Source organism: Cuculus canorus, chromosome 14 (assembly GCF_017976375.1).
Source record: "Cuculus canorus isolate bCucCan1 chromosome 14, bCucCan1.pri, whole genome shotgun sequence".
Classification (NCBI taxonomy): Eukaryota; Metazoa; Chordata; class Aves; order Cuculiformes; family Cuculidae; genus Cuculus; species Cuculus canorus.
The window spans coordinates 11,512,650-11,530,748 of record NC_071414.1 but is presented as its reverse complement, the minus strand read 5'-3'; the positions used below and the strand labels follow the sequence as shown (position 1 = coordinate 11,530,748).

General features: G+C 53.4%; 4 protein-coding genes across 4 annotated transcripts; 2 read left to right on the top strand and 2 right to left on the bottom strand.

The window, feature by feature from the left end:
* Positions 1 to 446: 446 nt before the first annotated feature.
* On the bottom strand, positions 447 to 8,329 carry KIAA1191 (KIAA1191 ortholog). Its single transcript, XM_054079895.1, has 7 exons — positions 8,142 to 8,329; positions 7,877 to 8,067; positions 6,267 to 6,393; positions 4,497 to 4,621; positions 3,127 to 3,233; positions 2,682 to 2,818; positions 447 to 2,219 (listed from the first exon to the last, which is right to left on the bottom strand). Exons 1-7 carry the CDS (start codon positions 8,167 to 8,169, stop codon positions 2,011 to 2,013), a joined length of 924 nt encoding a protein of 307 aa, XP_053935870.1. The 5' UTR covers positions 8,170 to 8,329; the 3' UTR covers positions 447 to 2,010.
* A 319-nt stretch (positions 8,330 to 8,648) lies between these two features.
* Positions 8,649 to 13,015, top strand: ARL10 (ADP ribosylation factor like GTPase 10). The gene is made up of 4 exons (XM_054080000.1): positions 8,649 to 9,557; positions 10,963 to 11,125; positions 11,312 to 11,487; positions 11,926 to 13,015. The coding sequence occupies exons 1-4, from the start codon at positions 9,378 to 9,380 to the stop codon at positions 12,100 to 12,102; spliced, it is 696 nt and encodes a 231-aa protein (XP_053935975.1). The 5' UTR covers positions 8,649 to 9,377; the 3' UTR covers positions 12,103 to 13,015.
* Positions 13,016 to 13,262: 247 nt separating this feature from the next.
* NOP16 (NOP16 nucleolar protein) lies at positions 13,263 to 16,167 on the bottom strand. Its single transcript, XM_054080002.1, has 5 exons — positions 16,011 to 16,167; positions 15,547 to 15,661; positions 14,808 to 14,877; positions 13,955 to 14,061; positions 13,263 to 13,686 (listed from the first exon to the last, which is right to left on the bottom strand). Exons 1-5 carry the CDS (start codon positions 16,115 to 16,117, stop codon positions 13,543 to 13,545), a joined length of 543 nt encoding a protein of 180 aa, XP_053935977.1. The 5' UTR covers positions 16,118 to 16,167; the 3' UTR covers positions 13,263 to 13,542.
* A 155-nt stretch (positions 16,168 to 16,322) lies between these two features.
* Positions 16,323 to 17,365, top strand: HIGD2A (HIG1 hypoxia inducible domain family member 2A). Its single transcript, XM_054079717.1, has 2 exons — positions 16,323 to 16,479; positions 16,749 to 17,365. Exons 1-2 carry the CDS (start codon positions 16,365 to 16,367, stop codon positions 16,913 to 16,915), a joined length of 282 nt encoding a protein of 93 aa, XP_053935692.1. The 5' UTR covers positions 16,323 to 16,364; the 3' UTR covers positions 16,916 to 17,365.
* Positions 17,366 to 18,099: the final 734 nt, after the last annotated feature.

Below are 18,099 nucleotides of genomic sequence, written 5' to 3'. Positions count from 1 at the left end.
TTCATAGCTGGCAAAGTACTGCTACAACAGCACTCAAACCAGAACTTTTCAGAGGAAGGCAAAACAGACATGATCACAGCATGGAAGCTGGGCACCTCGATGTGAATAGCACAGTCCAGCTCCCACACCTCTGCCCACCTTCCCCAGCACAGCCACAAACACAGCATGCAGGATGCAAAGAAGCCATCTCAGGAACATGAAGAATCACCATTTGAATAGCTCAAGAAAAGAATTTATGTTTAGTTTAATCCACACAAGTCCCAGGACAGGACTGGAGTCTGGCTTTAAGCCTGGTCTCCCTGTCAAAAGGGAGTTTTACAGAGCAAGCATTTTACAGCATAAGCACTGCCAGAGCCTTACGGGGCAGAACCATGACCCCACACTCACTGGACAGCCCCACATTTCTTCTGCAGATGCTTTGCCAGTGCTAACACACACCAAGGACCTCCATTCACAAGGGGTTTATTTTATCATAACAAACAAAACCAACACGCAGACATGAATACAGATAACAAATAAATTAATGTCAAATGAGAAACTGACTGTCAAGGTGCAAATAAGTGGCAACAGTGAAGATTGCTTGGTTGGGTGAGAGACTTCCAACACAACACATCATTGGCGGCACTGCTGAAGCTTGAGAGGAAGCAGAGCCACAACATGTGCTTCTTCAGAAGGGAGGGCAGCCAGGCCTGCCTCACCCTCCAGGAGGAATGTTTGGTTCAAGACGGCAGAAACCCCAGAGCTCAGTAGTTTCTAGCTGTTAAGTAACTTTTGTATAATGTCCTGGCAACAGAGAAGCTTCCAGTATCAAACTAGGCTGCTACTGTCACCTCACCACTAGAAAACCTGCTGCTGGCTGAGGGAGCTCTGCAACGCAATCATGAGATCAAGAGAGGAGACCCATCTACCCCAGGACAGGTGAAAATTACAGAGCAATGCTGCCTATAATGCATAAGGGGGGATTAGGTGGCAGCCCAGAGCTCCTTCCACTTTTCCTGAAAGCAGGTGTTAGCTGGTCCCAGTAACTGGTTCTGACTAGGCCAAAAAAAAATCACACAGCTGTATCATAGCAGTGAGGAATTTTTAGTCTTGATCTGCTTTCAGTCCTCCCCCAGCCCTGCAAAATACATATAGTGCTGATGAAAAAACTATTGAGAAGCACCCCTGGTGTCTAACACACCTCTAAACAATTCATACAAGATGCAACAAAAAAAAAAAATCACAAATCAAGCAGCACCCCAGAGTACCAGAACATCTGCAAGTCTGTTGGTCTAGCAGAAAGCAGGACAGTATTGTTTTGCCTAAAGAGAGGTTTACTTGGCTTAAGCCCAACTTTCTTGGGGGAAGATGAAGATTTGGAAGAGAAGTTCTTCCTTGTTACTGCAAAATCCCATTAGATTCTGCTCCCTGCTTTTCTAATAAGAGCATCTTAGAATGGTCACTGCTCTACTTTAAGAAATCCAAGAACAAAATACCAGGTGTCAGACTATCAGGTCACACTGGATAGTAAGGGAATGCCACATATAAAACTGACCCACCACAGTTCCAGAACACCTTCCTTCTGGCAGTTAATGGTCCAGTTTTTAGTCCTTGCTTTTTTTTTTTTTCTGTGTTCTGTACATGCCAGGCAATCACAGTCCTCCTGGGACTTCAGCACTGAGCAGGACAAGACAACTAGACTGCAGGCAGACAGGCCAGCCTGCTTGCACACCACAGTCCTGTCCCACAAAACATTGTCCAAGGTTTTACTCTGGTGTAATACCCCAAGAAGCACATCTAGTGCAGCCTGGCAGACTGAACTGGTGCAATGCAGCAGATGGGAGGGTTTACATTGGTTTAGAACTAGTGCAGGAGTTTTTCCAAGACTGATTTAGGAGGACAGTCAGACCCTTTTCCTTTTGAGATGAAGGGCTGGAAGGGAGACTTCGCTATTTTACGCAGCACAGTGGGACAGGGAAGCACAGCCTAAGATGCCCTTGTAGCCTGCTAAAGACACCAGAAGCATTCATCCTAGAACCCAGTGGGAGTGAGCACATTCAGATCCCGAGGCTTGATATTATGGGAACGTGGTGATTGCCTCCTTCCTTCTGTGACCGAAATGTCCATTTTGGGTGGCTTGAATGTAACTGGATCCTCTGGCATCCTGGTAGCCTGAGCACGCATCAGTTCCATCGGAGACGGCTTCTGGGCACCCTTATAGGATTGGATGGTAAATCCTCCTGATTGACAAAACAAAAAAATCACAGCAAGTAAGAGCTAGGAAAACTAGCTGCCAAGTCCCTTTTCCACTGCTGCCAGGAGTGAGCAGTGCCACCAACGCCCAACACTGCAAAAAGCCTTTGCATGACCCAGCAGCTTCATATTGTCTAATGCCTATTCCACATCAGAGGCTGGCACTTCCAGTTCTGGTTCTACCAGACAGCAGAGAGAGTAAGAAGCTATCACCTTCACACCCTGCCTTTCCACTGCAGCTCAGTGTTATTCCTGCATTCAGACCCTTGACATAGGTTTTACCTAACTGTTCTACATTTAGGCACAGAAATGGTATGAATTATACATTCACAAGGTGGTCCAGGAAAGTAACAAGACAAGCAGGATAAGGGTCCAGAAATAACTATCAAGTTTGTTGTGTGGAAGTTCTCCCCTAACTCCTGCAGGGCAGGAGATTTTAGAGGACTTACCTGGATCAGTGGTGGACTTCTGGATGGCTTTGGGTCCAAAAAAACTCCATCTTTCAGATGGCAATTTGTCCCCCACAGCTTCCACAGCAAAATCTGAGCCAGTGATAGAAGCAGATGATCCCTGACTAAACCAACCCCTAAAGAAAAAAAAAATTAAGGTGTATAAAATACAGAGAATAAATACTTCAAATGGTTCCACTGTGCCAGGAATTTTACATGTAATTGTCGGAAGCAATTTAAGTAGTCTTAACAGGTTTGTTACCACCCAGGATGAAGATACATATGTTCAAGTTCCACAAGCTTTAAATATTTAGATCTATCCAACACAAACCCACAGCATGCTCCAAATTTCACCCCATGGACAGTACCTCACTGGATAAAGTTATTTGTAGCAGCTCCCACCTCAGCAACCTGTAGGAAACCAAAGGAGGTAGGAATAGAGTACCTGGTTTTATGCTTGGGAGAGGAGTGGGGAGTGCTGCTTGGAGTGGACTGAGCAGACATAGGCTGTTTGTCGTCTTTTCTCATATCTCCACTCTGCATTTTTAGTTTCTGTTAGGAGAGGCAAAAGAAACACAGAAAAAAGAGAGTTTAAATACAAGGCACAGTAAACAGACAGTTGTATTGCCAAATCTGGACAATTGTTTATATAACAGGTGAGAAAGGATTGAAGCATCACTTCACCTAAAGCTAAACCCAGTATTACAATACTTGCATACACTCCTAAAGCTTCTTTCCACAGTAGATAAGCATTTTGGAAGTCCACCATGCTGAAGACATTTTCCAGGCTAAAGGAAGTAAAACACCACCTACGGCTCACTCTGCAATTCAGAGTCCCTACCTGACAGTAATGCACCGTGTCAACATCAGCATCCACAGGGAGGCTGCTGATGTGGCAGAGCTACCTGGTAACAAGTCTAAATGCCACAGCAACCACAGGCCTGCAGCACTTGAGTGACAAAGCTTTCATTCCCACAAGTTCTCTGATGAAGACGAGACCAGTACAGATGTACCGGTACAAGGTCTAGGAGTACTAGACCCTGAGAAGTAACCACATATAACAGAATGAAAACAATGCTCTAGAACACCAAGAACTGCATTCAAAGAGCACGCCTGGTTGTAACAACAACAGGAACTATGCATATATGAACAAGGTTATTACAAGTCACAGTACAAACTGAACTGTGAGGAAGTCACTTGAAGGGCAGTTATAGTTCAAGCGGCAGCTACGCAGGCACCTTCTCAGCATGTTTCCTGTGGTTATCCAAGCTACACTAACGCAATTCACCAATGCTGTTATTGAAACTTTGACCTTGTGGGAGCACACTTGGGAGAGTTCAATATTAAAACTCCAACTGCCAGATTACTGCACGCAGCTGAGCTCATCAGAAAAGCTAATTCAAGACCTCTGTTTTTATTGCCAGAAGAGGCAAGCCCGGTTTCACCTGCTAACTTCAACATCAGAAATGCATGGGGTACAAGTTCTCTTCAGACAAACAGTTACAACAGTCAGCTGCAAGGCACCACTCAAAGGCACAGCAAGAAACAAGACTGTGTGTAGGGATGTTCTCACTTGGAAAGAGTATTGACAATCTGACATGACCACGGAACATGGCAGATTTCAGAAAATAATGTGTTTCAAAACTATAAAGGCTAACGCTAACTTAAATGTGTGTAACCATTTTTGAACAATTAGCTAGAAGTCTTCAGATGAAGTAGCTGGGAGAGAGTCCTGCTCCAGAAGTTGTATCCCCAGACAGGCATTAAGCTAGCACACCCTACACAGGGAAAAAGCCAACACAAAACAAGCCTTACGTGGACTGCCTCGGCCACTCGGTGATACTTGGTCTCCTCGGTAGTGAGGCCTTTGTGGGGACTGTAGCCAGCATCTCTCAGCCCTGCCTGCTGCTCAAAGCGTTGAATGCTCTCCTGAGTCTGCTCTGGAACAGAGAACCACACACATTCATACAGAAATGCCACCACAAGCAGTTCAAGCAAACAAAGGCAGCTTAAGCAATCGGATGCAAAACTCATTTTTCATCATTAATACCTACATGTTGTGATGACTTAGGCAGCAAGATGAAGCTAAGGAGATATTCTGACTTGAAAACTATCCTGAGTCACAGGGCTAAGTCAGATGAACAGTGATTTGTCCCAGATCACCAGACGTATTATAAATGTAATACCTGTAATTAAACCCACCTCACCCAAGAAGCTGCATCACTCCTAATTACAGCTTCCTAAATCTAGGAGACCTCAATAAATCAGACATTTTAACTGGCCCTCCAGACTGAAGGAGGATTTTTGGCCAACAACAAATGATGTCTTCTGAAAGACTGTGCATCTTAGCTAAACTGACAATCACAGCCTTGCAGAAAAGGTGGTAAAGACTCCCAGTGCTTCTAGGTCTGGTATAATAAGCTATTTCAGCCAGATACAGTGCCAGTACCTAATACACTGACATCAACTTCAGTTCTGATAAATATAAGCACTTTTGCCTCCACTGTCAGCACAAGGTATTCACTTTCCAGAGGAACTAAGAAAATAGTCAAAAGGAATTATAGCATAAGAAAATTACTGGAAAAGCTTAATGTCTTCTTTAAAAGAGATTTCCCATGCTAATGTTGAAGTCACTTGCAGGAATAGTGCACTGTATACACGAGAAATCAGGAGGACGTTTACCCATTTACTTCCAACTTGTAACTGAATGTTTTCCTGGGAAGTGTAGGTTGGGGCTCCTGACTTCTTACAGCACAAGAAGATTTTTAGGCCACCATGTTTAACCAGACTAGCATTCTACCACTACAGTAGAACAGAAGCCGCTTTCCAGCAGGAAGTCCATATTCCTGGATGTTATTTCCTGATGTGTTGGTTATCTTCGAGTCAAGACAGAAACAACTGCAAACATCAAGCTGTTACAAAACGCTTTCCTGAAAATCTGGAAGCCTTTACAAGCACTGCTTAGAGCAAGATGAAGCTCAGATCCCAACTGCTAAGAGAAGCAGCAGCAGGGACAGATTAACACATGAATAATTCCTCTTGCTGCACATGATCATTGCCTCCCTGCAAACATAACTGACCCAATTTGATTTTAAAGCATCATGATTTATGAGGTTTGTTTTTTTCAAGCTAAGTGTTACTGTTAACAAGACAGCTGCTGCTGCCATTAACAAACATAAATGCCAGCAAGTGCTCCATTAGCACAGTATGTCTGCTCTCCACACCACCTGGGTTAATTTTAGAGCTTTACCTGTCATTCCAAGAAAGCAAGCTAATAAGCAAACAGAGTAGCAGCAGCAGCCGCATCTACACTGCAACAAGGCAGCATGGACTGCAGTGTCCCCTCACCAGATAACGGACCCTGCACTCCTCCCTCATCACCCACCTCCAGCACCGGCAAACAGAGACAGGAAGCGCACCCTACTCCACAGTTCCCTGTTTCTTTCCAGAAGCATCCTCAAAACCAACTCATCTAGTTCAAGAGCCACAAGTTGCTCTAGCAGTTACCTGAAGGCATTAGCAAGCTGGCATGTTCTCCTGTGCCCACAACCCATTAGTCACAACATCAGAGAAGAGAGTTCTTACTTGTAATGAGAGAGTTCATGATGATGTGGGTGGCCTTGGCCTTCACCACAGGCACCTTGTTCACACTTTCGGTGGATGATGAAGGGGTCATGATAGGTGCACTCATGTTAGCATCCCCTTCCTCAATCTGTGGGGAAGAAGCAGGTACAGTCTAAGATGAGACAGTATCTCAGCACCTCGCCGAGACACATCTCTATTCAAATGAAACAAGGCCAAACTGCTCTAGTAGCAGCCTTCATCCCACAGAAGAAACCCATACACTGTTCTCACTACAGCCCAGGAGTGTTTAGAGCTTGAACATTGTAATTCTTAGCAACAAGCAAGCAACTTGGACCCAACATCGGAAAGCCTACCAGGCTCAGAGCTAACAAGTTGTTAGTCAAAGTACAAAAAGGTCAATAGAAAAGAAAACATAAGTCAGCTACTTTCATTCTCTTAACTGCAAACTGGACTCCAAGGTCAACTGGGCAAGAGCACCCTTTTGCAGACAGCTCAAAACCAGTTTCCAGAATGGCAGCCACATAGATATCAAGCTGGTGTTTAGATCTTGTTTTCACTCCTTGTATCAGTTTTTCATTCAGCGTATCTAGTGGCCATAGTTGTTGCTGGGCCTCGTGACCAGAGGGACAAAGAACAAGGCAATGAGTGCCAAAAGAGAAGTCCTGTGAAACACAGGCACCCTCCTCTTCCTGTTCCCTCACCGGACAGCTTGCTTTTCATGCCAAACCACAACTTTGTTTTCTTCCACAAGAAAGACTTCAAAACAAAGTGAGATGAAAAGTAGAGGCTAAGTACAAAGTGATGCAGAGTTATCTACCTCCATTCAATGACATTTAACTTCAATTCAAACTTAGAAGACAGCCTCTAAGTTAAGAGAAGCTGATCTCAGACACAAAGTATCCCCGCAGTCATTTCACAGAGCAGTTTGGGTTGGAAGGTACCTCCAAAGATCATCCAGCTCAGTCCCTTGCCAGAGGCAGGGACATCTTCCACCAGTCTGGTTGCCCAGAGCCTGGTCCCACCCGACTTTGAACACTTCCAGTGTCAGGGCATCCAGAGCTTCTCTGGGCAACTTGCTCCAAGGCCTTGCCACCCACTTCATGAAGGATTTACAGCCAACATACACCTACTCTTTTGTTCTGATTTAATTATACCTGGTTACAGCTCACAGCAATTTCATAGAATCATAGAATAGCTTGAGTTGGAAGGGACTTTTACAGGTCACCAAGTCCAACCCCCCTGAAGCAAGCAGGGACATCTGCAACTCCATGGGGCAGCTCAAAGCCCCATCTAATCTGTCCTTGAGCACTTCCAGGGATAGGGCACATACCACCGCTCTAGGCAACATGTGCAAGGGTTTCATTGCCCTCAGCATGAAAAATTTCTTTGTAATGTCATCTAAACTTCATTTCTTTTACTCTAAAACCACTACCTCTTGTCCTATTGCTACAGGCCCTGCTAAAAAGTTTTTCCTCGTCCTATCAGCCCCCTTTAAGTACTGAAAGGCCACAATAAGGCGTCCTCGTGGTCTTCTCTTCTCCAAGCCGAAGAACTCCCACGAGTGGAAGCCTCCCCGAACCCACCCGTCCCGGTGCCCGGTCCCCCCGTACCTTCGAGAGCTCTTCGTACTTGCGCTCGGGGATGACCGGCTGTTTCCAGAGGACGCCAGCACACAGGTCTGCGGGCGGCGGCGTCATGGGCGCCGTGTCCTCCAGAGCATCATCGTAGCTGAACGCCCGCCGCGGGACGCCGAGCGGCAGCGACCCAGGCCCCGGGCGGGCCCCGCCGCCGGGCTCCAGCGCTGCGAACAGAGGGGGCACTGCTCAGCGCCAAGGCCGCGCCAGGTCGGCGGGGAGCTGCGAGGGGGTGGCTTACCGGGAGTGTCCGCCTGCCGCGAGCTCATGGTGACGGCGCCTGAGGCTAACGGAGCCCGGCGAAAGGAGGAGGCGGCGGCGCGGGCCCCGGTACTGCCATGGCGGAGCGAGCACCCCCGGCGCCCGGCAGCGCTCTTGTAGGCGCGGCGAGTGGGTGGAGAGCGGGGTACGCTGGGAGTTGTCTTTGGGGCGCGGGGCACGCTGGGAGTTGTAGTTCGAGGCTCGCGGACCACGCTTGATTCATTCGTGCCGCGGAGCATGCTTGGGAGTTGTAGTTCAGGGGGGGCTCAGATCACTCTTGAGTTGTCGCTGGGGCGCGGGGCACGCTGGGAGTTGTAGTTCAGGGCGGGGAGCGTGAAGGAGGCGGGGCTGTGAATAAGGGGCGTGGCCGGGACGCTGGCGGGGTTCGGGGCGGGCATCGGCACCGCCCGCCCATGGCTGGTCGTGCACCGGCTCTGCCAGCGGAACGTTTCGCACCCCGCGGGAGCCAGGCAGGGCCGGGAGCCGGGCACGGCGGCTGCAGGGCAGAGCCGGGAGCGCTCTGGGTGGAGAGACTGACTTGTAGGTGGACTCGATGATACAAGAGGTTTTTTCCAACCTGGTGATTTTATGATTCTATGGTGATTCTATGACTCTGCTGCTCCCCTCCCTCCCTCCCTCCACCGTCCAGGGGAGGGCAAAGGAGCTGGGAAGGGTCTGGAGCGCAGGGGTTCTGGGAGCGGCTGAGGGAACTGGTTTTGTTTAGTCTGGTGAAGAGAAGGCTGAGGGAGACCTCATCGCCTCTGCAGCTCCCTGAGAGGAGGTTGTAGCGAGGCGAGTGTCGGTCTCTTCTGCCGAGTCACAAGTGACAGAACGAGAGGAAATGGCCTCAAGCTGTGCCAGGAGAGCTTCAGACTGGATATTAGGAACAATTTCTTCACCAAAAGAGCTGCGAAGCGCTGGCAGGGGCTGCCCGGGGCAGTGGTGCGGTCTCCATCCCCGGAGGGGTTCAAACACCGAATGGCCGCCGTACCTCAGGGCTCGGTTCCTCGGGCACGGCGGCGCTGGGCTGCCGGTGGGACCGGAGGAGCTCAGAGGCCTTTTCCAACCTCACTCATTCTATCATTGTGCCTCCACCCCCGCGGTCCCTTTAAGTGCGGCGGTGACGGGAGGGGCGGGCACAGCTGGCGGTGGCGCGCGGGCACAGCTGGGCGGGGGGGGTGGTGGGAGCAGCGCGCGCCGCGGGCGCCGGTAGCGCATGGCTCGGCTCGGCGTCCTGCGGGAGCTGGCGCTGACGCTGGCGGCCGCCCTGGCTGTGCTCGGCTCCCTGCTCTGCATCGCCTGGAAGGTCTGGTCCCGCGGCACCGGCACCGGCTGGGACGACTGGTGGGAGCGGGAGCTGCGGGAGCTGCGGGACCGACAGCCCCCCGGACACGCGGTAAGGGCAGGGCGGGGGGGGAACCTCGCCGGGACCGCAGACCAGCGGCGTGGGATCGGGATCTCCCCGGGATCCCCTATACCGGAGCCGTTTAACGAGATCTCCCCGGGATCTCCTATACCAGAGCCGTTTAACGAGATCTCCCCGGGATCCCCTATACCGGAGCCGTTTAACGAGATCTCCCCGGGATCCCCTATACCGGAGCCGTTTAACGAGATCTCCCCGGGATCCCCTATACCGGAGCCGTTTAACGAGATCTCCCCGGGATCCCTTATACTGGAGCCGTTTAACGGGATCTCCCGGGATTCCCTATACCGGAGCCGTTTAATGGGATCCCCTGTACCGGAGCCCTTACCAGGATCTCCCTGGGACCTCCCATACCAGAGCCCTTTACTGGGATCTCTCCGGGCTCCCCTGTACCGGAGCCCTTACCGGGATCTCCCCAGGATCTCCTATACTGGAATCCTTTACTGGGATCTTCCCAAGATCCCCTGTGTCAGAGCCCTTACCGTGATCGCCTATACTACAGCCCTTTACCGGGATCTCCCCAGGATCTCTTATACCAGAGCCCTTACTGGGATCTCCCTGGGTTCTCCTATACCAGAGCCCTTTACTGGGATCTCCCTGGGATCCCCTATGCCGGAGGCCTTACTAGGATCTCTCTGGGATCTCTTATACTGGAGCTCTTTACCGGGATCCTCTATATCAGAGCCCTTACCGGGATCTCCTATACTGCAGCCCTTTACCAGGATCTCTGCAGGCTCCCCTTAACCCGGAGCCTTTACCAGGATCTTCCCAGAATCCCCTATACTGGAGCCCTTTACTGGGATCTCCCTGGGCTCCCTTATACCACAGTCCTTACCAGGATTTCCCCAAGCTCTCCTATACTGGAGCGCTTACCAGGATCTCCCTAGGCTCCCCTATACCGGAACCATTTACCAGGATCTTCCCAGGATCCCCTATACTGGAGCCTTTTACCAGGATCTCCCTGAGCCCAACGGGGTGAGGATGGGGTGGGGACAGGGCAGGGGTTCAGGATCGCTCAGGTCTCTTGCACCCCCGTGACTGTCACACTGGGGACAGGGCAGAGGGTCAGGTTCGTGCCTGTGGTGTCCAGGCTTGGGAAGGCTCTGGATCGCCAGCAGGATGAGATCCCTCTAGGCATGCGGGTGGGAGGCAGGATGCCCCTGGGATTTCACACCAGTATGCCCTGGAGCTGGTCAGACGGGATTCCGTCAGGCCCTTGGGGACCCTCCTGTGGCTCATCCTGCTGGAGGGGGTCACGGGCTGACCCCCCTGGAGCCCTGGTGGAGCTGGAAGTGGGGATGCAGGGCTGCTGCTGGGCATGGGGCTGTGGGTCCTGGGACCGACCCCCACTCACCTGCACCCTCCCGTGCCCTCGCAGCTGGACTGGCGGCAGGTTCTGGTGCTGGGGCTGGATGGGGCCGGGAAGAGCAGTGTCCTGCACTACATCTGCAGCCAGACAGCCAGGGAGCACATGGCACCCACCCAGGGCTTCAACTCAGCCCAGCTCTGCGTCGAGGGGTTGGAGATGGACCTGCTGGAGGGTAAGGCTGGCCTGGCCCCACTGCGTCCCCTGGGACTGAGCCTGCATGGCCCTGAGTGTCCCCCCACCTACTAGTACCGGGATGGGGTGCAGAACATTTGGGGTGGCAGGAGCGTTCCCAGATAACGGGACGTCTGATTCCCCGCTCGTCCTTGTGCCGGTGCTTGATCCTGCCCGTCTCCTGCAGTTGGGGGCAGCCAGAACCTGCGAGCATACTGGCCCGACTACCTGAGCCAGGCCCACGTGCTGGTGTTCGTGGTGGATTCCGTGGACAGGTCACGCCTGCTGACGGCGCGCCAGGAGCTGCACACACTGCTGGCCGCGGAGCCCCGGCTGCCCCTGGTCGTGCTGGCCAACAAGCAGGTGGGTGTCCGTCTGTCCGTCCATCCCTGCAGCTGCCCCCAGAGCCATTTCTAGTGAAGCTGTCCCTCCCCAGGGCCCAGAGAGGAAATCCCGATACCCTAAATCCACCAGCTTTTGGAAAATCTGGTTTCTTGGGGCCTTTCTCCTCCAGTCTCCATCAGGAGGTGCAGCTGCCATTGCCCAGCTAACGAGTTTTCAGGAGAGCACCCTGCAAAATCCCCAAAGAGAAACACTTTCCCCGGCGAGCTGCCAAGCACACGCTTGGTGCTGCTTCCTATTTATTAGCTTGCCTCAAAGCAACTCGGATGCAAGAGCGAGGCAGCCCTGCCTGCGTGCGATCGCTGCCCAGATGGCACAGGCAGGACAGGGCTCCTGCCAGCCGGCAGCACTGCCCCTGACGCTGCTCCCCTCCTGAGCGTCCCCCTCTCTCCTTCACAGGACAAGAGCAATGCCCTGAGCACAGCAGAGCTGCAGGAGGAGCTGGCCCTACACACACTCAGCGGGCAGCGGGAGCTTTTTCTCCTGCCCACCAGTGCGACTTGGGCCAGCCTGAGCACTGCCACCAGCATCCTCCACGTCAAGAGCCTGCTGGTCACCCTGCTCTCCCAGTCCTGAGCCCACGCGGGAGGCAGACAGGCTCCCATCCCTGGTATGGCTCCTCTTCAGGGTCCACAGAGCGAGGATGGAGGCTCAGACTCGCTAGTAGCACGCTGCTGGCCATCGAATGTTTGTTGTACCCCATGAGGTTTGGGGTGAATCCACAGCATAGCTGCCCTCAGGGAACATGAGCAGCTCCGCTCTTTATCATGGGGAGAGGACAGCCACCTCCCCCAGCTCAGGGACAAAATATCCCATGGGATGAAGGCACAGGTACAGCTCATACATCCTCATGAGCAGGAACATGCAGCACAGGGCAAGGCCCCCCACCTTCACAGTAGCCCTACAGGTTATTAAATGAATGGGGCTGAACAAGCGAGGTAGCCCTCTTGCCTCTCAGCATGGAGGTTATCCAGGAGATGGGTTCCTCTTCCTGGAGAACACGAGCAGCTGCTGCTGGCACAGCTCCCTGCCAGTATGGTGCACACTGGTGAGAAAAACAGCTCAGCCGTCCCTCACCTGAGCCGAGCACAGCCCTCAGTTCCCCAGCTCTGTATTTAAAGGCCTGCTTAGGAGACATGAGGGCAGGTGTCGGGCAGCCCTGCTCTGCCCCTTCAGCCTGAGCAGGGGTAAAGATGCTGGTTGGTGAGAGCTTTACTCAGCGAGCGCTCACCCCCTGCCTGGTCTCCCTCCCTCTCAGCTGCCCCAGGGAGAGGGAACCAGACTCAGGGACCATGGAAAGCCCCGCCTGGAGGAAGAAGGGCTGCTGGGTGACACCATGGGGCACCAGCTCTTGGAAAAACTGGTTGTGGAAGCTGGGGAGCACATCAGGGAAAGGGAGTACACACTGGCCAGTCTCTGCTGCAAAACCTTTTGTACTGTCCCTCCTTCCCCTTTGTCAATAAAAGGCTGATCGCTCTGTGCTGTCCTCCAGCTCCTTGGCAGGGAAGGGGCCCCTAGCCCGGCCTTTTGAGCTGGAGGCAGGAAGGTCACTCAGGAGAGGAAGGATGTGACCCTGCTCCAGCCTTTGCTCGCAGGGAAATCAGCAAAGGCCTAAGTGCTGCCCCCTGCCGTGTGCCCTCAGCCCTGTTGCCGCAGAAGGTGACACACCATGTCCTGCAAGTCACCACCGCGAACTCTCCTGCTGCTCCAAGGGAGAGCCCACAAGCAAGACATTCACAACCGCTTGAAAAAGTAATTTATTAAAGAGGCAAAAGAAATGCTGACTGCCACACAGAAAGGGAAGGGCACAGCACAGTCAGTCCAGTGCCATAACCCACACCCCAGAATCGTTCACTCCTGCTTATAACTATCCCTGTCCAATGAAGGTCCTTGCACCTTTGCGTAGCTTGACTTGCATGCATCTTGCAGACACTGAACCCGTGGGTGGCTGTCACCTGTCAGTCAGTCCCCGCTTGGTTCAGAAAATGGTCAGGTCAGGCCTGCATTTGCAGGTGGTCACTGCATATCCATTTTTTCCTGCTTGAGTGATGCAATGAAACCTTTGTACTCCTCGGGATAGAAATTCTTGTACACATTGATCTTTCTCTTAATCTGCTTGGGAGTATCCTGGTAATAGTTTTTCTCATCTCGAGCCATTTCCTGTGACGAAGGAGAGGATAAGTTAGAGCAGTGGCCCCAAGGGCAAACACCAGCCCAGCCCAGCCCCACTCCCAAGGCCCACCCACGCTGGCTGTGATCAGGATCTGACTCAGGGATCTGGCCGAGGTTCAGAGTGCTGCTTCCCCTTAACAAACAGCTGAGTGTGAAACAGGATGCAGGACACAGACGATGAGCAAATCCTATCCTGCAGGAGATCCAGGAGTGAATCGCTTCGGGTGCTTCTCGCTCTGGGACAGGCAGTACCCACCTTGTAGTTCTCACCGTGGTTCTGTATCATGTACTGCACATAGTCAATGAGGTCTCGCGAGAGTGTGTTCGACTTCTTCTCGGGGAGACTGGCCTCATATTCCATCTCTAGACAGAGGACAGACACTATGAAGCAGAGGAAGGAAGCAAGCAGCACCTCAAAAGTCCCCAGCCTCTTCCCAAGGTTGAGGCCTGCCAGTACTGCAGAGAGGAGGTGGCTCCTGCAGCACAGCTCGGCTGCTCGCACACACAGGGCTGCTTCCCACCACGATCATGCAGGAAAACGAAGATAACAGCTCTCCACACAGGCTATGGGCATCCAGGCCTGCACTGCGGCTCTCCAGCCCACACCACAAGGAGCGGCGCCCTTCAGCTCAGGCTGCCCAGTATCCCAGTAAAGCACACAGGGTACAGCAGCCACAGTTTCTTGTCACATTGATGCCACACACCAGCATGTTTCAGAGTGACAAGAGACCTCTTGAGGATGCAGGTAGAAATTATGAGAAAAAAACCCAGCACAGCAGGGAAAATGAAACTCTTGAGACAGAGAATACACGGGAATGGCAGAGCTCCTGTCCTGGTTCCTAGTTCAGCTCTGGCCTGGCTGGGAGTCCCCAGCTGACTGCTGCCAGGGGTGTAACTCCTCCACAAGCCTGGAGAAGAATTAACAGCTTTCCCTGCCCCTGGCACAGCACAACAGCTAAGGACAGTGGCAGCACCAAAATGAGAGACAAAATAACCCACAGGGCCTTGGGAGAACCCCAAATGGAATGGGAGCAGTATGGTTCAGCAGGGAACACATCAGGGCTGGAGGTGCTGAGCCGCTCCATGGTGAGGACGGAAGTAGCACTGACCGTTCACCACGTAGGGCTTCCGCACTATTTTCTTCCCTTGCTCTCCTCCATCGCTTTCCACTTCCATCCCCTATGTTAAATGAGAGAGAAAGCAATTCAAGAAAAGCACATTTAGAAGAGAGCTATGTCCCCATACGTTCCTCCCAATACTCCAAGCTGCTTACACAAGAGCTACAGGGACCATGAAATCTCAGCTGACTTAAGCAGAGCCTCATTGTGTCATGGGAATGCCAATCACCTGAGCAATACTGTGTGAACAGGGACAAGTGGCAAACAAGGTCACTCCTATTTTTTAAAGAGTGTGACATTTTGTGGTGCCACCCTTTTCCTGGAAGCGCTGCCCACTGATGCCAGCAGGCCAGGCTGGCACTGCTGTACACAAAGAGGCTTTCTTTCTTATCAGGAGCAACTTGTCTGCAGTGTTCCCAACCCCATCTCTCTGTGGCACATCCCAGGACACTGACTGACTTTATTTAGGCTTGTTCTGAAGTTCATTATTTCTCAGTGACACTGTAGCTCGTTCCCACTCCAGGATCTTGGCGAGAAAAGCATTACTGGTAAAGATAGTAAGTCCATCCACCTGCAGAGCCTGATCCAGAGCCCCTGAACCATGCTCCAAGGCAGGCTACTCTCCGAACTGCTTCTCCCTTGGCTGCATGTCCTGGGGGGACTCTTGACACACTTCCCCTCCCAAAGTGTGTCCCCCTGCCCTTCCATATCAGGGCACAGACACACTTACCAGCAGCTTCTTCTTGGGGATGGGGACAGCCTTGTTGGGGTCCACCGCCAGGCCCATGTCAGCCAGGTTCTGCGCAACCGACTTGGTGGGGTCCCAGGCATGGCGGATGTGCGAGCTGTGTGGGGACAGACACCGCTGTCAGGGGCTGCACTCGCCCCCCCCCAGCCTGGGGGCACATTCCGTTCCCTTCTCCCTGCAGACGAGGGTCCCTGTGTCCCCCCAGTTCCCGTAGACAAGGGTCTCCCGTGTCCTCCTCCCTCCTCGCAGACGAAGGTCCCCCGTGTCCCCCCCCTCCACAGACGAGGGTCCCGTGTATCCCCCTCTCCCCACAGAGGAGGGTCCCTCGCGTCGTCCCCCCGCCTCGCAAACCAGGGTCCCCCGTGTCCCCTCCCCGCAGACGAGGGGGTCCCAAGCGCCCCTCCAGATGCGGAGCAGGTGTGTCCCCCCGCCCCCAGGCTCCTCACCAGGCGATGCGGGGGGCGGCGCGGCGGCGAGCGCTGCGGTAGAGCCGCTTGCGGTTGAGGTTGTAGGAATATTTCTGCCGCCGATTCTTCCCCTTGGCCTTCGGCATGGCGGAACCACGCTGTCGCCGCAAGGCACCACGGGAAGTGTAGTCCCTCGCCGCGAGGCACAACGGGAAGTGTACCCCCCTATCGCGAGGCAGTATGGGAAATGTAGTCCTGCGCCCGTTGCCTCACCCGCTGGCTGCTCTTGCTGCTCTTGCTGCTCTTGCTGCGAACTACAACTCCCGGCGTGCCCCCTGCGGCACGGAAGCCGCGCGGGGTCGCGAGTTCTCACCTTCGCTGGCGGCCGCGGGCATGGCGGCCGAGTCCCCTCCGCCGCTGAAGCCTAGGGCGCTGCCCGTGTTCAGCGACGAGGGCTTCGGCGATAAATTCCTGCGCAAGACCCGCGAGAATCCACTGGTGCCCATCGGTGAGGGGGGAGGACGGCGGGGGCTCAGCGAGGGGGGAGGCGCGGGGTGATGGAGGCTGGGGGTGATTAACACGCCCGAACCCCCGCGGAACCCGAATCCGGGGCTCTTTCTCTGTGGGAGGAGGTGTCTGACGAGCCAGCAACGCTCCGGTGCGGGGGCAGGCGGGAGCCGGCTCTGGCAGCCCCTGTCCCTCTGCTGAGCATCTGCCCCCCCCGTCCCGCTCCCCTCAGCCCGTGTTCATCTGCTGAGCCCCTGTCCCTCTGCGCAGGCTGCCTCTGCACTGTCAGCATCCTCATCTACGGACTGATCAGCTTCAAGAGGGGCAACACCCGCCACTCGCAGCTGATGATGCGGGCACGTATCCTGGCCCAGGGCTGCACCTTCGCGGCACTCCTGGGAGGCATGGTGGTCACAGCCATGAAATCTAAGAAGTGAAATCAGTCAAGAGAGACGCTGTGGGTGTGGGTGAGCACCCACCAGCCTGTCCCCCAGCCGGTAGGATGGAATCTGGCTGTAGATGGAGATTTCGGAGAGACAGTTGTGATGTCTTGATGGAGCCAAGTAATACACCTCTGTGATTAACCTGAAATCTGGGCCGTGGCATTTTTTTGATTCCCTGAGAACTTATCCACCTGCAAGACTGGAAGCTGTGTCCCACTAAAGCTCTCTGCCCCCCTAAGACCTCTGGTCCGTGCTTGGTGCTGTCACAGTCTGCTAAAACTGTCCTGTGGGTCGTGGTCTGCACTGAGGTGTGGGTTTAGCCAGTTGGTGCCCCAGCACTTGAGAAACGAGCTGCCCAGGAGGAAGGAACAGCTCTGTTTATGGCTTGATCCTGGCAAGACAGAGTTCATAAGCAGCAGGTGAGTTGTTTGGGGAGAAGCTGTAATCTGTTCAGTTGCAACTGGTGAGTAATAAAGTGAATTGCAGTGAGATTCTGACTGAGGCTGGATTGCAGAGGACTCAGAAGCCAGAAGAGTAAACAGCATAGGAAGAAAGGGGAGCAGGCACGGCTGCCTCAAAGCTGTGGTGATGCAAACCGGACACGAGATGCAACTCCCTCTGAAAACAAGTTGGGAAATTGCATTTCCAAAACAGCGCCTGGCCACGTGCTCCGGGATGTGCTGCTGCCTTTGCTGGGGAGTCAGTTTCTGTGCAGTTCACTGCTTCATGTGGGCTGGAACTGGCTGCTAAGCAAGTGTCCTGTTCCCAGAGGGACCTGCACTGCCTGTGTCATGACAACCATTGGCACGGGTGGCTCCAAGTCTCACTGTTGGTGTTGGATGTTTTAGATCATAGCAGAGGTGTTTGGTGAGCAATGAAGCATTGCTCTCCTGTGTTGGGGCCACAGAGTGGGAAGGACATGGGGCCATCGGATCTGTTTGCAGCTTGTAGCTGCCTGTAGGCAGGGTGGGTCTCTGCAGGGCACAGAGCCCATTAACCATGCTGCGATGACTCCTCACCTTGAGCTGCCTGGGGCATTTCCAGGTGTTGCTCCACGTGCCTGGCAGATGCTCCAGGCACCTTGGTGCCTGCATCCCAGCCCTCCCTGGCCTGCAGTGGCTGTGCAGCTTGCTGAGCCCGCTTTGCCCTTGCAGGCAGCTCTGGAGGACAGGGTGAGG

What these genes read in the sequence shown, in the direction of transcription:
- KIAA1191 (XM_054079895.1), bottom strand. Translation starts at nt 8,169, where the DNA reads ATGAGCTCGCGGCAGGCGGACACTCCCG. An exon ending in TCTCCCAAGCATAAAACCAG is followed by an intron (nt 2,819 to 3,126) that starts GTACTCTATTCC and finishes TTTTTTCTTTAG; the next exon opens with GGGTTGGTTTAGTCAGGGAT. An exon ending in GAAGTCCACCACTGATCCAG is followed by an intron (nt 2,220 to 2,681) that starts GTAAGTCCTCTA and finishes TTTGTCAATCAG; the next exon opens with GAGGATTTACCATCCAATCC.
- ARL10 (XM_054080000.1), top strand. Translation starts at nt 9,378, where the DNA reads ATGGCTCGGCTCGGCGTCCTGCGGGAGCTGGCGCTGACGCTGGCGGCC. An exon ending in GGAGATGGACCTGCTGGAGG is followed by an intron (nt 11,126 to 11,311) that starts GTAAGGCTGGCC and finishes CGTCTCCTGCAG; the next exon opens with TTGGGGGCAGCCAGAACCTG. An exon ending in TCGTGCTGGCCAACAAGCAG is followed by an intron (nt 11,488 to 11,925) that starts GTGGGTGTCCGT and finishes TCTCCTTCACAG; the next exon opens with GACAAGAGCAATGCCCTGAG.
- NOP16 (XM_054080002.1), bottom strand. Translation starts at nt 16,117, where the DNA reads ATGCCGAAGGCCAAGGGGAAGAATCGGCGGCAGAAATATTCCTACAAC. An exon ending in TCCCCAAGAAGAAGCTGCTG is followed by an intron (nt 14,878 to 15,546) that starts GTAAGTGTGTCT and finishes CATTTAACATAG; the next exon opens with GGGATGGAAGTGGAAAGCGA. An exon ending in ACCACGGTGAGAACTACAAG is followed by an intron (nt 13,687 to 13,954) that starts GTGGGTACTGCC and finishes CCTTCGTCACAG; the next exon opens with GAAATGGCTCGAGATGAGAA.
- HIGD2A (XM_054079717.1), top strand. Translation starts at nt 16,365, where the DNA reads ATGGCGGCCGAGTCCCCTCCGCCGCTGAAGCCTAGGGCGCTGCCCGTG. An exon ending in GAATCCACTGGTGCCCATCG is followed by an intron (nt 16,480 to 16,748) that starts GTGAGGGGGGAG and finishes CCCTCTGCGCAG; the next exon opens with GCTGCCTCTGCACTGTCAGC.